The sequence below is a fragment of the Dermochelys coriacea genome, chromosome 6, assembly GCF_009764565.3.
Source record: "Dermochelys coriacea isolate rDerCor1 chromosome 6, rDerCor1.pri.v4, whole genome shotgun sequence".
Taxonomy (NCBI): domain Eukaryota; kingdom Metazoa; phylum Chordata; order Testudines; family Dermochelyidae; genus Dermochelys; species Dermochelys coriacea.
In genome coordinates this window covers 109,569,703-109,584,287 of record NC_050073.1, presented here as the reverse complement: position 1 = coordinate 109,584,287, position 14,585 = coordinate 109,569,703, and the positions used below count along the sequence as shown (strand labels likewise).

Genomic DNA, 14,585 nt, shown 5'->3' with positions numbered 1-14,585 from the left:
GGGTTGCTCACATGAAGATATTTAAATAATTGGGATGTAACAAGTTTGTGGCATGGATCACTCCTGGTGGGAGTTTATTCTCCTATATTCTATTCACCTGCCGAGAAGGTAGATGTGGCTAAAATGCAGATCGGAATTATGCAACTGGTAAACTTTCACTTTGACTGCATAAAATGATGGAAAGTTGTACCTATTTACTGCCACCTGCTGAAGGATGGAAATAAAAATAGTTAATAGCATTAATTAATTAGGTTAGGAGACTGTTAAAGGTTTGAGTTTCCTCTTGAATTGTTCAGACTTACATGTCTCTTTGAAATCTAAAGAAATGTATTAAATACGTCCAGTGGACAACATGTTGACATGTCTTACCCTTTGCTGTACAATCCATTCATGTGTAATCAGAAGTAGCCTTTTGGCTGTAAGCAGGTTATATGTTATAGACTTGATTTTCTAGTCATCACATCTAAAGCTTGGGTATTTTTTAACTTTTGATTTTCTTTTGCAGCTATATCCAAGAATAAAGCCTAGGCAGCGAACTCTTGCTTGAATTCAGTTGTTTGGCAGTGCAATACATGGCTGGTAACTGGAAGCTTAAACCCACACTGGAGTCATCCTTTTCATCACATTTCAACTGGAGAAATAAAATTCTTTGTTTTTAAATGGTGCTCTCTTGTTAATGGACAGCAGTTGAGGGTTTAAAAATCTGCAGTTTGTAAATGAAGATCATCCATGTAACCAATCACTGACTAGGAGAGGTACTTAGAGTCTACAGTATTTTGTCAACTCTACTCTAAATAACAAAAATATTCTTATAGAAGAGTCCACAGATGGAGGTTTTTGTGTTAAATATTCACCAGTGTCATTTCCAAATTGCAGATATGCTGTCCAGTCTGTTCTAGTCCCACAATAATTGCCCCATGTGTCAAGATTTTGGATATATTTTGACACCATTGAATGTTGTTTTCTCATTACTGACTGCGTGCTACTGAGAAGACTTTCACATGCTAAGTGCATAAGCAGTAACCAAGGCTATATATACACACACACTCTAGGATTTAGAAATAGAACATTAGTTAACCTAACTATGTCCTAGTCTAGGGCCTGCCCTACACGCAAGACTTAAGTCAACATAGCTACATTGCTCAGGGCTGTGAACAATTTTACATCCTGTTCGACAGTTAGGTCGACCTAACCCCTACCATACATGCAGCTATTGCATGAGGTAGTTTACCTACAGCAATGGAAAAACCCCTTCCCTCACTGGAGGAAGCATCATGCTACAGCAGCACAGCTGCAGTGTAAAGATACCCTTTCCAAAGCTCAAAACAGAAGCTTTAGAGATGCTAGGATCTAGATTTTGTTTGCATTTAAATGGCAAGCTAAAGGAATCAAAACTAGTGTTTGTATACTTCTCAAAATCCCTACACTAATCAACTTGTTCATTTTCTTGGTATTCAGCTTATTACACGAGTTTTACCTCTACTAATTTAAGTTACAGGTCCCACTCCCACTAACCTGTGAACTTGTCTGTTTGGAACAAAAGAACACGTAACAGTGAATTTGCAGTCAGATTAAAGGATCTGTATGTTTGCATGGATGAAAGTGCAATAGTTGAGAAGGGTAAGAGTCTGATAAGCTAAGAGGTACACTAACTTGAAGTCTGCCTGAGTAGTTGAAGGACTAAAAAGTGGAGAGCTAGTTGTGCTAATATTGAGAGTCAATGACAGGAAGAGAAACAAGGGGTTCGAGAAGGATTTGAGAATGGCAATAATTTGCTATTTTGGTAAGGACAGTTTCTGTGGTTCTTGGCAGTCCTACACCTATTGCCAGGGTGAGTTATGCAATAATCTTTCCACTACATTGTCGTTTCAAGCAAAAAAAAAAAAAAAAGCGCGCAAAGCACTTCACTGGAGTTAATTGTACATGGTTTTATATACCAGAAATATATTTTGAATTTCTCATAAGTTGTAGCCATGTGTTTTGCATTTTTTCTTCCATTAAAAAGTGGAGGCCAGTTGGCTTTAACTCATGTACAAGTCTTGTGTATAATTTATATAGCATTTATGCAGCGCTGTAATTTGCTTTTACCACCATTTAACATTAATTGTATATATTGTGGTGATGAAACGTGAAAGGGTATTGTTAAAGAACATTTGCTACATGAATGTGACAATTTCAAGAGCCTTTGATGCACATTTTCATGTTCTCTGGATTAGTGTATAATAAAATACTGCTAAGGCATGGCTGCATTTTGAAGTATTTATTTTAAACTAATGTTAGGCAATGGCAAAGTACTGTAACCTTTGTCCACCTAACCTGCAAAGCTAATCCACACTGAATGAGGATAACTTAGTCACAATTGGGCGTGCATAGTACTAAGAGGCTAGCTTGGCAATACAAAGAGGAAAAGGCTTAAGGTGCTGCACACACCCAAGAAGTATTGCTCTGTGATGAGGTAGGGCCCTCTCACTTAAAAAATTTTTTCCACCTTAAGCTGCCGACTTCTATTCTTCAAGGACAGTCTGAATGTTTGAACTTTATTCACTACCAAGTGCAGCCAGCAAACTCCTAGCTGTCTTCTAAGAACAGCTGAATATATGAGATTTTCTAGTTCATGCTAGAGTACTTGAACAGAGTGTACCATTTGGACAGGAGGCACAGGACGTTTTTGGGTATTGTAAATAACCTTTTATTCTCTCCTCCACACAAACCAATATTGAAGTCTTTAAGGTTGAAAGTTAGCTTAAGTTGTTTAGCAAGTTAAAGTGAATGCTATCTTGAGCATTTTGCTTATTTTCAAGCAGTATGAATTCATTTGATCCATAAGACTTGTACATTTAAAATACTGTCTACAGTATGTCCAAACATTAGTTACAATAATCAGATTAATTAGCAAAAGGTCATTACCACAAGTAAAATGAATACAAAACTTCAAAATCATTTTCTGGAAGCTTATATTTTCCTACATACGGGTGACTCCAAGAGGTCATGTTCATACAACCCAGATTGTGATATTTGGTGAAACTTATCTTTAAGTGTTTGATCACATGATAAGAACCCAAAATGATTATTTCTATAAAAGGTTATCTAAGGCAGATTTCATTGTACACTGATCTTCAATATTTGGATAAGAAAAAAAACCTGAGATCTATACCCAAAAAGCTATTCTCTGTAGAAGAGACTTACAAATACATTTGTTTGCTGTTTGTAGCCAACAAATTAAGTACATATAGTATACATAATTGGTACTACAAAAATTGTGCTATACATTTTAGCTGTAGTGCAGGTCATACTTTCATTTTCCATATTAAGTGCCAATAAGATTTAACAAAATAATAAAGTCTTAAACATGAGGCTATGTTTAAAGCATTAATTGTATACATATTGCACACTAGATAAGTGAATACTTATGGTTCCAAAATACTCACATTGCATTTGCCAGTGCTTACATAGTGAACCACATTTGGGGTAGAGAGGGGTTCATAATACCAATTACCATGGATCAAAGTAACTAGCAAAAAGTGAGAAGCAGTTTTTCCCATAGAGCTGGTCTCTTCTGTCAGATCTCAGACAACTTGCTGCTGTTATTGGTCCCGGGATTCATAAAGGAGCTTTGCTGCCTATGATTACAAAAAAAAAAAAAAAGGATACATCATTGCAGTTTGCTATATAGGCACCTCAGTGATAAACAACAAACTTAAGGCCTCTTAGTCTTCCCCTAGAAACTATTGTAAAGCCAAAAGCTGTAACTTGTTATCAAATCCTGGCCCTTCTACGTACATATGGTTTTCTTACGTGGGAGAGACACTAAATCATATTCTAGAGTTTGTCGTCATGGCACATCAATCAGGCTTTTAATCTGAGATTCTCAAGGGGTAAAATATCTTGCAATCTTTAGAACAATTTGTCATGACAGAACTGCCAGATAACGGATACAATTTCTTTGAGAAGTCATTTAATGATGTTGGCTAGGTAACAGCTTTCTAACCAAGTTGCTTATCTTATGTGGACATGCACATTTGTATTTCAAGAAATATTCCTGAGGAATAATACATCAGCCTTGGTATTAGCACTGAGAAAAGCACCATCTGTTAGAGGGAGGGGGTAAAAGGGTGTTCTATTAAACAGTGAGTACAGTGGTAAACAACCTTTTAAATGGTCTTTCTACAACATGAGTGATCTGGCCAGTTTCCATGTGAAATAACTCAATGTATTTTCTTTTTAAATAAGTCATTTTTCATAAGCCTGGTGTTCACTGCCATAAGAAATGTTGATTTATGTGATTATAGAAAGCTTCTTACATGATTTCAAGATGGTTTACAAAGTCTGGGAGGATTGCCAGAAATTCTCAACTCTGATTTCTTGATTAAGTTTGAGGTACTATATACTGTCTCCTGTACCCCCATCTAAACCAGGATTAATAAAAACATAGCCCAAAGAGAGCCTGAGGTCAGCCTGGAGAAAGTAGTTAACAGCCATGCTCGTTTAGGGTAGTAGAAAGTGGATTAGACAGCTGTGCCTTGCGAAAAGCAGAAGTCAGTATAAGCTGGGCCTTCTGGGAGAGATGTTAAAGGAAGAAGCAAACGCCCTTTCTTGGGAGAGGACAAGATTAGGAGTTTCATGGAGTAAGGGACTACCTCAGAAACAAATGAAGCAACACGGAAATTAACTGCACAGTAAAAATAGGTGTAGCGAGAAGCTTTTCGTGAGACAAGCAAAGGACATTAATATTTCTCAATTGTACGAAGTTCAGGTATTTTAAAAAAAAACTGAGGCCAGAGGGACTATTCTGATGTCTAATTTGCATAATTTAGGTAAGAATTTCACCTACTGGTTCCTACAATAAGCTGATAAATTCTATTTGACCAAGAAAATCTTAAAAAAAAGAAAAGACATCCAATCTTGTTTAAATGATGGAGAATTCACCACCTTTTTAAGGCTTGTACACACTACCACTTATATCATTATAATTTGTCGCTTAGGGGTGTGAATAAGCCACCTCCACAAGTGATGTGTATTACACCAGCCTAAGAACTTGTGTGGACAGTGCTATGTCAGCAGAAGCAGCTCTCGCAAAGGTGGTTTTATAATGCTGATGGGAGAGCTCTCTCCAGTCAGCACAGAGTATCTTCACCAGTCTTGCACTGCTGTAGTACTTCTAGTGGAGACTAGCCCTTAGATAAATTATTCCATTTTTACCCTCTCAAAAAAAATGTGCACCCTTTTCTACTGTAATCTAGCTTCAGTATCCAGCCATTACATCTTGTTATGCCTTTCATCAACTCCTGCTGGTACTTAAATTCTGATCAAGTCACTTCTGAAAATGGAAAAAGTTAAGCTAAACAGATGGAGCAGCTTTAGTCTCAGTACAAGGTAGGTAAACCTGCCTAGCTCTTGTAAATCCTTCTCAAATTTGGGACACCAACTAGATATTGTTCCAGTAATGATCTCACTAATGCCAGAGGGCTAATATCACCTTCCTAGTTCTACTAGGACATCCCAAGAAAGGGGGGAGGGGAGGGTCAATTTATGAATTTGCCAGGGTGCTAGTTAGATTTTAAAACTGAAATCTAAAACTAGGTTTGCCAATATAGAACTGGATCTAATACAGGGGTGGACAAATTTTGTGGCCCAAGGGCCACGTCGGGATGGGGAAATTGTATGCAGGGCCATGAATGTAGGGCTGGGGCAGGGGGTTGGGGTGCAGAAGGGAGTGCAGGCTGTGGGAGGGGGTGCGGTGTGCAGGAAGGGGCTCAGAGCAAGGGGTTAGGGGATTCAGGGCAGGGGTTGGGATGCAGGCTCCATCCCAGCGCTGCTTCCCTGGAGCGGCTCCAGGGTGGCAGCATGGCTACGGCAGGCTCCCTGCCTGCCCTGGCCTTGTGCCGCTCCCAGAAGTGTCCAGCAGTGGCTCCCGGGGGTGTGGTGGGGCAGGCAGCTCTGCTGCGGGCTGCCCTCACCTGGGGGTACCACCCCCACAGCTCCCATTGGCTGCGGTTCCCCGTTCCTGGCTAAAGGGAGCTGCGGAGGGTGGTGCCTGCAGGCGAGGGCAGCACACAGAGCCCTCTGCGGCCCCCCCCCCCACTTTCCCGCCCAGGGGCTGCAGGGACATGGTGCCAGCCACTTCTGGAGCAGGCAGGGAGCCTGCCTTAGCCTCGCTGCACCATGGGGGTGGCAATCCTGCAGGCCAGACAAAGCCCTGACAGGCCGGATAGTTTGCCCTCCTCAATCTAATAGGATAATCTCAAAGTACAGAAAGTGTTAGCTTACTAGTTGAACACTGAGGTCTTGTCATGTCAATTTTTAACTTGACCAGTATCTCTCATATCGGGAAACTTGCTTATTCTTAACCAAGAATTTAATAAAATTACCGAGAACCACATTAGTATATAATCAACAGCTCATTACTCAAAAACAGACACAACCGTGTGTACCACACACATACACAATAGTCTTGCAAGCAATTATCAAAGACTAGAATTGAGGCTCAGTCGTTATATCAAAGACCAGTCAAATTACCTATATTTCTTATTACATTTACTGATCAACAATTTTCAATTCTTTAGTACCTAAAACATCACATTTCCAAAGGTACACTTGTCTTTAAGGCACTAACCACATCCAAAAGGGACTAGTTTAGAATATTAAAAGCAACTGCTTAAAACAATTCTTTTCAATCCCTTATTCCTTTAGAAATCCAAACAAATAGATCTAAAATATGATTACTTGAGACACTAACTAAAGAGTTTCAGCAAGCTAACCTACAGTTATTTATATTAAAGAATGGAAGGGGAAATACAATCTTTGTATTTGAAATGAAATTTCACCATCTCTGTTTATCCTCTTAATCTCAGGATGAGGGAGAGTCCTTTCCACATGACTGAACTGGATATTGGTTGCATTTAGGATTTTGCAGCTACTTGTGTTAGGTCACTATGTACTCAGAGTTGACAGAACCCAAGTTTTATACACCCTAGTTTCAGTGCCTATTGGAGAGGGCCACCTCCAATTCCTATAGGAGGCATAACAAGTAGTGCTCAGATTTGAGGTTTGTTTCTCCTGCTTCCATTGGTATCTAGTACATGGTTGTTGGGGTATAACAAGTTTCCTTCATCCTTTTCTTAGCAGAGGCTTTAAGTTTGAATCAATTAAAAAACTATTATTTGCCTGTACAACCAATTGGGATCCTCCACTCTGAGCAATTTCTCTTAACATCCCAGAGTTATACCCTGCTGTATATCTTTACATTTCTGATTCCTTGTGCCAGTCATTTCCTATTACTTCAAGAGTTCAACAATTTGAAAGGATTTTGTTGGTTTTATTGCAACCTTCTAGATGTGGAGAACATACTCCATACATTCTTTGATTACAATATGCATTTCACATTATTTAGGACTTACAACAGAACAAGTGTCATTTTCCACATATAGGATATAGATCTGACTCACAATGCAAACAAATGTGCTATTTCTAATTTTGGATTAAAGATTATTCACGATAAATTTGATTTACAAGGAAACAATGTACAGTTTATAACTTGGGATGAAAACATGGGGCTTTGATTTCTTGGGGGTAACAGCCCAATTTAACGTTCAATTTTATAGCCACAGTTCTAAGTTTTTAAACTTGAGCTTCCCCACCCATCATCACTTCTTGACCCATGCAATGTGCAACAGGCCACTTTTGATTGGAAACTCAGAATTCTTTTTAACTAGGGAGAGAGAAAGAGGTTTATACATATGCATTTAGGAGAGATTTTTGCCTAGGTGATTATACTTATTTAGCTATTTTAAGTTCTGTAGCTGGAAAGGGGAACATTCAACCTTGGCGGATCTGTGGGTCCTTATTGTCACATGATGTGAACCATTTTCTTATTGTCCTCATAGGTGGATCCTATTTTGAGATAAACGGGTAGATAGCTTTTTTAATTTGAGAGCCAGAAGGAACAATTAGTCAAGACATATCTGTCCCATATATCCATTACACTCCCTATTCATCTAATGATTGCATTTGCTCTTAGTCCAACATCATACGGTGAACTTGTGTTCAGTTGGTGATCTCCCATGACTCCTAAGTCCTTTTCCCAGTCACTGCTTTTAAAAACACTTTTCCCCCCATCCTACTTTCTTGGTTATTAGATGTAGAACTTTGCCTTAAGCTGTATAAAAACACGTTATTCAAGTAAACCCAGCTTAGATCACTCTGTAGAACTGACCAGTTATTTACCATTCCAATTTTGTACCATCTGCAAACTTTACCAAGACTGACTGTTCACTTCCAGATCACTGATAAGATACTGAACAGCAGTGGACTAAGAACAAATTGGACTGGAAACCCTCCCAATGGACTATGATTCCCCACTTACTTAGAGAGCTAGCTAGTTGTGATATAACAAAACAGAATCTGCAGCACATAAAATAAAGTATTAAATCAAATGCCTTACAGAAGTATGCCAGTTACCTTTGTCAACCAAACTGTAATCTCCAGAAAAAAAGTCTGACAAGTGATTGGTATTATGTTGCTGTGCTTTAATTCTTTACTGATTGCATCCCAGATCAACTACTAACTGTGGTAACTAAACACATTTATATCAAATAGAGGAATAGATGAAGATTAGATTGTCTGCCCCCTTGTAAGACATGGTAACAGCTGAACTGAACGTTCACTGCCAGTATCCCAACACGCAGAGCTTGGTTTGGCAGTTTTGACACTCTAGGCCAGCGATACTCTGACCTCAGTGGTTCAAGAGCCAAATTAGCAATCAATATTATCCAAAAGATAATAGTGTGAATTCATTGTTTCATTTACTATTTTTATTATATACAGTAACTCCCTGCTTAACATTGTAGTTATGTTCCTGAAAAATGTGACTAAGTGAAATGAATCCAATTTCCCCATAAGAATTAATGTAAATGAGGGTTAGGTTCCAGGAAATTTTTTTTCACCAGACAAACTAATTATTATGCATACACACACACTCTAAGTTTTAAACAATTTAAAACTGTACACAGCAATGACGATTGTGAAGCTTGGTTGAGGTGGTGAAGTTAGAGGGTGGAAGAGGGTGGGATATTTCCCAGGGAATGCCTTACTGCTAAATGATGAACTGGCATTCAGCTGAGCCTTCAAGGGTTAACACGTTAATGCAGCCTCACACTCTACAAGGCAGCACGAATGGAGGGAGGGGAGACAGCATGGCAGAGAGACACACTGTGTGTGTGTGTGTGTGTGTGTGTGTGTGTGTGTGTGTGTGTGTTGCACGTTACTCCTTTAAGTAGCCTGACACTACTCTAAGTACACGGCCCTTTTAAGTAGATCAGGAAGTTGAGACAGCAGCTGCAGCCAGCAAGCTTCCTCCATCCCGAGTCGTGTTGTGTCACCACCCACCACTCTATGGGTGCAGGAGCCGGGGGGTGGGGGGAAAACAGGGACAACACACCCTGACATTGGCTCCCCTCTTCCCCAACGAGCAGGAGGCTTGGGAAGCAGCTCCAAGGCAGATGGCAGGAGCAGCACATGGCAGTGGGGGGAGGGACAGCTGAACTGCCAGCAATTGATAGCCTGCTGGGCAGCTGCCGCACAGGGAACTTAGGGGAGCGGGGAGTTGATAGGGGGGCTGCCGGTCAACCCTGGTTCCAAGCTCCCACCAGCTAGCTGCAACAGGCTGCTCTTCCTGCAAGCAGTGGACAAAGCAGGCAGCTGCCAAACGTTATAAGGGAGCATTGCACAACTTTAAATGAGCATGTTCCCTAATTGATCAGCAATGTAACAACGAAACAACGTTAACCGGGACGACTAAGTGAGAAGTCTGTGTGTATGTACACCCCCCCCAAACGATTGACCAAAGTATTATTTTATCAACTACAACTGGTTAATGTAGTAAAAGCATCATGAGTGGCTAATAATTAAATCAGACAGCATTTTAATATCATGTGCTGCAAAGAGCCATAGGAGATACATTAAAGAGCCACTGGTGGCTTGAGAGCCTCAGTTTGAGTATCACTGCTCTAGTCCCTCATTCTGTTAAGATTTAAGATGAGGCTCCCTACTGGAATTTTATTATTTTCCTGCTTAGGAATACTCTCAAGCTGAACTTTAAAATATTTGTACAAATCAGTGAGTCTTAGATTTTTTACTAACTGTTCTAGAGTTCAGGAAAAGGGAAGCAGAGAAAGAATAGGCATGGAGTGACTCTTCCCTTCCACTTAACAGCTTTAATAATGGCACAGAAATGGAAGTTTCCATAGTAGCAACTGACTGATTTTGTGGGAAAGAACTTCTTAAATGAAAATGCAGAAGCTTTCAATAGGATTTCAGGACACTGAGGAAGTCAAGTTAGATGGACTTCAGTTCACACTTTCATGGATGGGAACTTACATTCTGATTTTCTTGAAATACTCTTAAGGAAGGTGGCTTGGGAATATTAAAAAGTTAAATATATCAGACTGTGCAGCTTAAAATAAATGTAACAAACCCATCTAGTCATTACAATAATGCTAACTCACTCTGCAGCTTTCCCCTTCCTTTTGGAGAAGCCACACTGCCAGTTGAAAGAAACTGTTACAGTAGTATGCTCTTGGCTTTCATGACTGACATGTTAAACAGACAATTAATGCATCTAAGAACCTGCCTTTTTTATATATCAGATGTGGAGGCAGTCTCAGGCTCATCTAGGATAAAGAGACTGTTACCTGGCTGATCCGGGCAGATGTGAAAAAGTCACTGACATTTTGTTGGAGTGTGGAGGAGTGAGTCAGTCCCACACTTGGAAAGCAGGAAGATCTAGCCTTTAATTATTAAGGCAGTTTAATTAAAAAAAACAACAAAAAACACTCACATGCCAGTATATATTTTCTTCTCTAACAGAGTACATCTTTGCTGACAGTTTTAAAAGGAGCGGGGGAGAAAAGCTACTGAACTGGTTGGTGGAAATCACTGGCTAAGCACTTGGAACTATGATTTGGTGAAGTGCTAAACTAGCTTTTGACAGCAGAAGCCTCTTCTGCAGGTGCAGAGGAAATATTTTCTTTTCAGCTTGTTCTACTAGTTCAGTTCAATAACTAGTGGAAAGTTAAGAAACCGGCCAGGAGTTAAAAGTAGTAAAGCTTGTTTTCCCTCTTTCAATCCATGAATTAAAGTGAGGTGTGAGAGGATTTGGTCTACTAGTTCTAAGATCTTGAAGGACATGGTGACCAGAAACAATCAGTTCAACTCACTAGCTACAGATAATACTTTGTTAAATAAGTCACTTAGCTTTGTATATCAAAACTGTATTAAAATCCCGTTTATGTATCCAGCACATTTAAGGTAGTTTGATTTAATATAAAAATTAAAAAGTGATGTTTGTGCATTTTTAATTGAATTCTCATTTTCATCCAAATGGAGCTTTACCCAAGTCTAGTAAAATGTATCAGTCACCATTTTAACAAATGTAAAAAGTTAATAATCTGAATAATTGCAATTACGTATCTTACACTGTACAGATAATGTATCCTCAGCAAAAAGTACCACCATATTTAGAGTAAAAGGCTGAAGTTACTTGCAAGTCAACATGTTTTAATGGTTACCAACCAATAAGAATCAAACTTATTAGGAAAATAAGGACAAATGCAAAATAAGATTAAAATAGATTTAAATCAAAGTTTTTTACTTGCTGATTTAAATTATTTAAATCTGATTTATGTCACTGATTTAAATCAATCCACTCTGCTTTCCAACATTAATCTAACCTTTAATCCAAAATCCTTTCAGAATGTGTTATGGCTGTTTTTAATATCCGTTTCCAAAACTAAAATTTTATTTGGGATTTCCTCAAGGTTAGGGCTGATTTGTGAAATAAATTTAACAATTTGGAGCAGCATATATCTATATCTATATCTATATCTATCTCATGGTAGCCCCCAGCAGTCCCAATCAGGATTGGGGTCCCATTGTGCTGGATGATAAACAAAAAAAAGTCTTAGCTGGGAATCAAAGTTCTAAAAGTCCAGGAATCAGGAAACAGATCTTATAGAGGATGCAGTGTTTCAGAGCAGTTATGAACTATACAGATTTTTGCAAGTCAGGCAGATGTTTATTCTCCTTACTTGTCAATTCACCCTGTATAGTTCATTATACTCCAGGATTAACTGTACCCAACTACTAACTACTAGTTAATGCAAAACAGATTCACATTTTTATTGAAGTTCTGGAAGAAAACCAAATCAACTGATAAACTTTGCAGATGACACAAAAAGGTTGAGGGAGTGATAATGAAGACAACAGGTCACTGATACAACCAACTGTGAACGTATACAGCTATGAGCAAATAATGTAGGCCAAGTTTACAGTACAGGAAGCAGTGACTGAATGATTTGAGGCTCATGGTGGATAATCAGCTGAATATGAGCTCCCAGTGCAATACTGAGGACAAAAGGGCTACTGAGATCCTCAGATGCATAAACAGAGGAATCCCAATTAGGATTTACCAAAAAGGTAAAAAGGTTATTTTACCTCTGTATTTGGCACTTGTGAAACTGCTGCTGGAATATTGTGCAATTTTTAAATCAAGATTGGATGTTTATCTAAAAGATCTGCTCTAGGAATTATTTTGGGAAAAAATCCTATGGCCTGTGTAATACAGGATCACAATGGTCCCTTCTGTTCTTAAAATCTATGAAGTATTCCAAAGTCCCTCTATCTATTTAGCATTAAGAATAAAGATAACTTTGGAACTTATAGAAACCAAATTCCTGACTTTTAAAAAAATGTTACAGTATGAAAGATATGGCCAGCTGGTCTAGTTTCACTGATTTATAACTGTTTCACAATGTAGACATTAAAGTTTAAGCAAGATTATGTTCTCCCCCTGCATCTGGTGTTCTGTTAGCGTACTAACAACATGCCCTGTCTGCTGTTTGATATATTCTATACATTATCTCACTCCCCCTGTTACTTAGGTCTGAACACACAGTGCACTGTTCTTACCCATAGATATTACAGTTTTTTGGGTTATGAAAGTGAACTACATTGGATTCCAGGATTATTACACAAGACTAAGGGAAACCTAATTCAGGTTTCTGGGGGGGAAGGGGGGGGTGACTGACTAGTGGGCATACAAGATGAAACCCTTGGAAGTGAAGGCTCTAGTTTGTAATCTTGTCAAATATGGAGTATCAATCAATCTATGGCATCTGGAAATCCACATATCACCAAACATTAAAGCTCCAGAGTAAAGAGAGTTTCCCTTGCTTGATGTAACCACTCAGTTTCCCCCAACCCATTTAGATGCCAAACCAGCAGTTTGAGATCTCAGCAGAAGTCAGTGCTGTAGTCAGAGTATGGTCTATCTAGTGTAAGATGGGTTATGTACTATTTATAGTACAGTCACAACTAATTGTTTTGTACACAAATGGTGACCAAACTTAAGGTGATCAATTTTAAACATTAAATGTATTTTACACAAGTTACCTTATGCATAGCTGCTAGCCAGGCTGCTGACAGCTTCTTGTTAGAATTGAAGTCTTCACTGGCAGTAAATTTCATCTGTGTGAGCTCCTCTGACCCTGGTACCTTATACTGCAGGAGCATACCTGTGGCACGACTATTGCCTCCTGAAAAGGGAAAATTAAAGTAGAGTCCTGAACAAGCAGTAGGAGAGCAAAGCATTAGCCACCTGAGAAACAAAAGAAGAGGATGTTCTGTCCATAATCACCAATATAACTCATTCCCAACCCATTTAAATGCTTTAAATGTCTTGCATTAACAGCTGCTGCTATTGTACGCTACTGTGCGAGTATGAACCACAACGTGTTACCACAACCCAAAGCCAAGAATGCACGGTCAGAATATCACTCAGAGAAGCTAAATTCTTAAAAATAAAATTCATGGTAATTCACCACAGTATCTTGCAGTCTGCAAACAATGGAAGTTGTTATTCTTGTCAGATTTAACCATTGTTCATATTTTAATTAAAAAAAAAAAGGGTCCTTGCTTGATAGGAAGTCTGAAGGCTTTCTGGTCTCCACCAGATAGGTGGGAGAGCAGGTGGCCTCATGGTGGAAACCTACAAGGCCAAATAACTCCTGAAAGTATCAGCATATGGGGTGCGTCCACCACAGAGGATGGCTTCACTCAAGAAGTGTGTGGGAGAGCACACTACCTTATATAATTTATATTCTAGCTGTGATTTTAAGCTGTGTTGTTCTTAATAGGCCACCCAGTGAAGACAAGGAGGGAAGCGAGGAACGCGCATTGGAATCAGGTTAGCCTAAAAGTTAAAGAAAGGTTCGTATGGAATAAACACGTACTGATGGCCATATCTTTCATACTGTAACATTTTGCACCTTATTGTTTGGGGCATTTAGTACACTCTTCTAGGATTAACTAAATCACCAGAACCTTCAAAAACCAATCTCCTTGCAGGTCACCTCACCTGCCTGATCCAATGTTCCTTATGTAGACAAATGCCTCATTTATTTCAATGAAAAGATTATCTGCAGATGGGGTAGGGCCTTAAGGGGTCTGTGTCCTTATGGCACTATCCAAGAGAAATCCAGGCACAAAGATAATCTTGCACCAAGCTTCTGAACCACAAACTCCATAATTAC

At 39.1% G+C, this 14,585-nt stretch overlaps 2 protein-coding genes across 14 annotated transcripts in view; one reads left to right on the top strand and one right to left on the bottom strand.

Annotated features, from left to right (window-relative positions):
• PPP1R13B (protein phosphatase 1 regulatory subunit 13B) overlaps positions 1–2,241 on the top strand; it is a 124,457-nt gene extending 122,216 nt beyond the window's left edge. For all 11 annotated transcript variants that reach the window (XM_038406295.2, XM_038406296.2, XM_038406291.2 and 8 more), the window contains one exon: positions 506–2,241. In XM_038406295.2, the coding sequence (XP_038262223.1) occupies positions 506–547 (42 nt within the window). In that variant the 3' untranslated portion in view covers positions 548–2,241. The remainder of the gene's footprint in view (positions 1–505) is intronic.
• A 1,298-nt stretch (positions 2,242–3,539) lies between these two features.
• The window catches only part of ZFYVE21 (zinc finger FYVE-type containing 21), a 33,675-nt gene continuing 22,629 nt past the window's right edge, over positions 3,540–14,585 (bottom strand). For all 3 annotated transcript variants that reach the window (XM_038406311.2, XM_038406312.2, XM_043516410.1), the window contains 2 exons: positions 13,447–13,589; positions 3,540–3,620 (listed from right to left, as the gene is read on the bottom strand). In XM_038406311.2, coding sequence (XP_038262239.1) covers positions 3,585–3,620; positions 13,447–13,589 — 179 coding nt within the window. In that variant the 3' untranslated portion in view covers positions 3,540–3,584. The remainder of the gene's footprint in view (positions 3,621–13,446; positions 13,590–14,585) is intronic.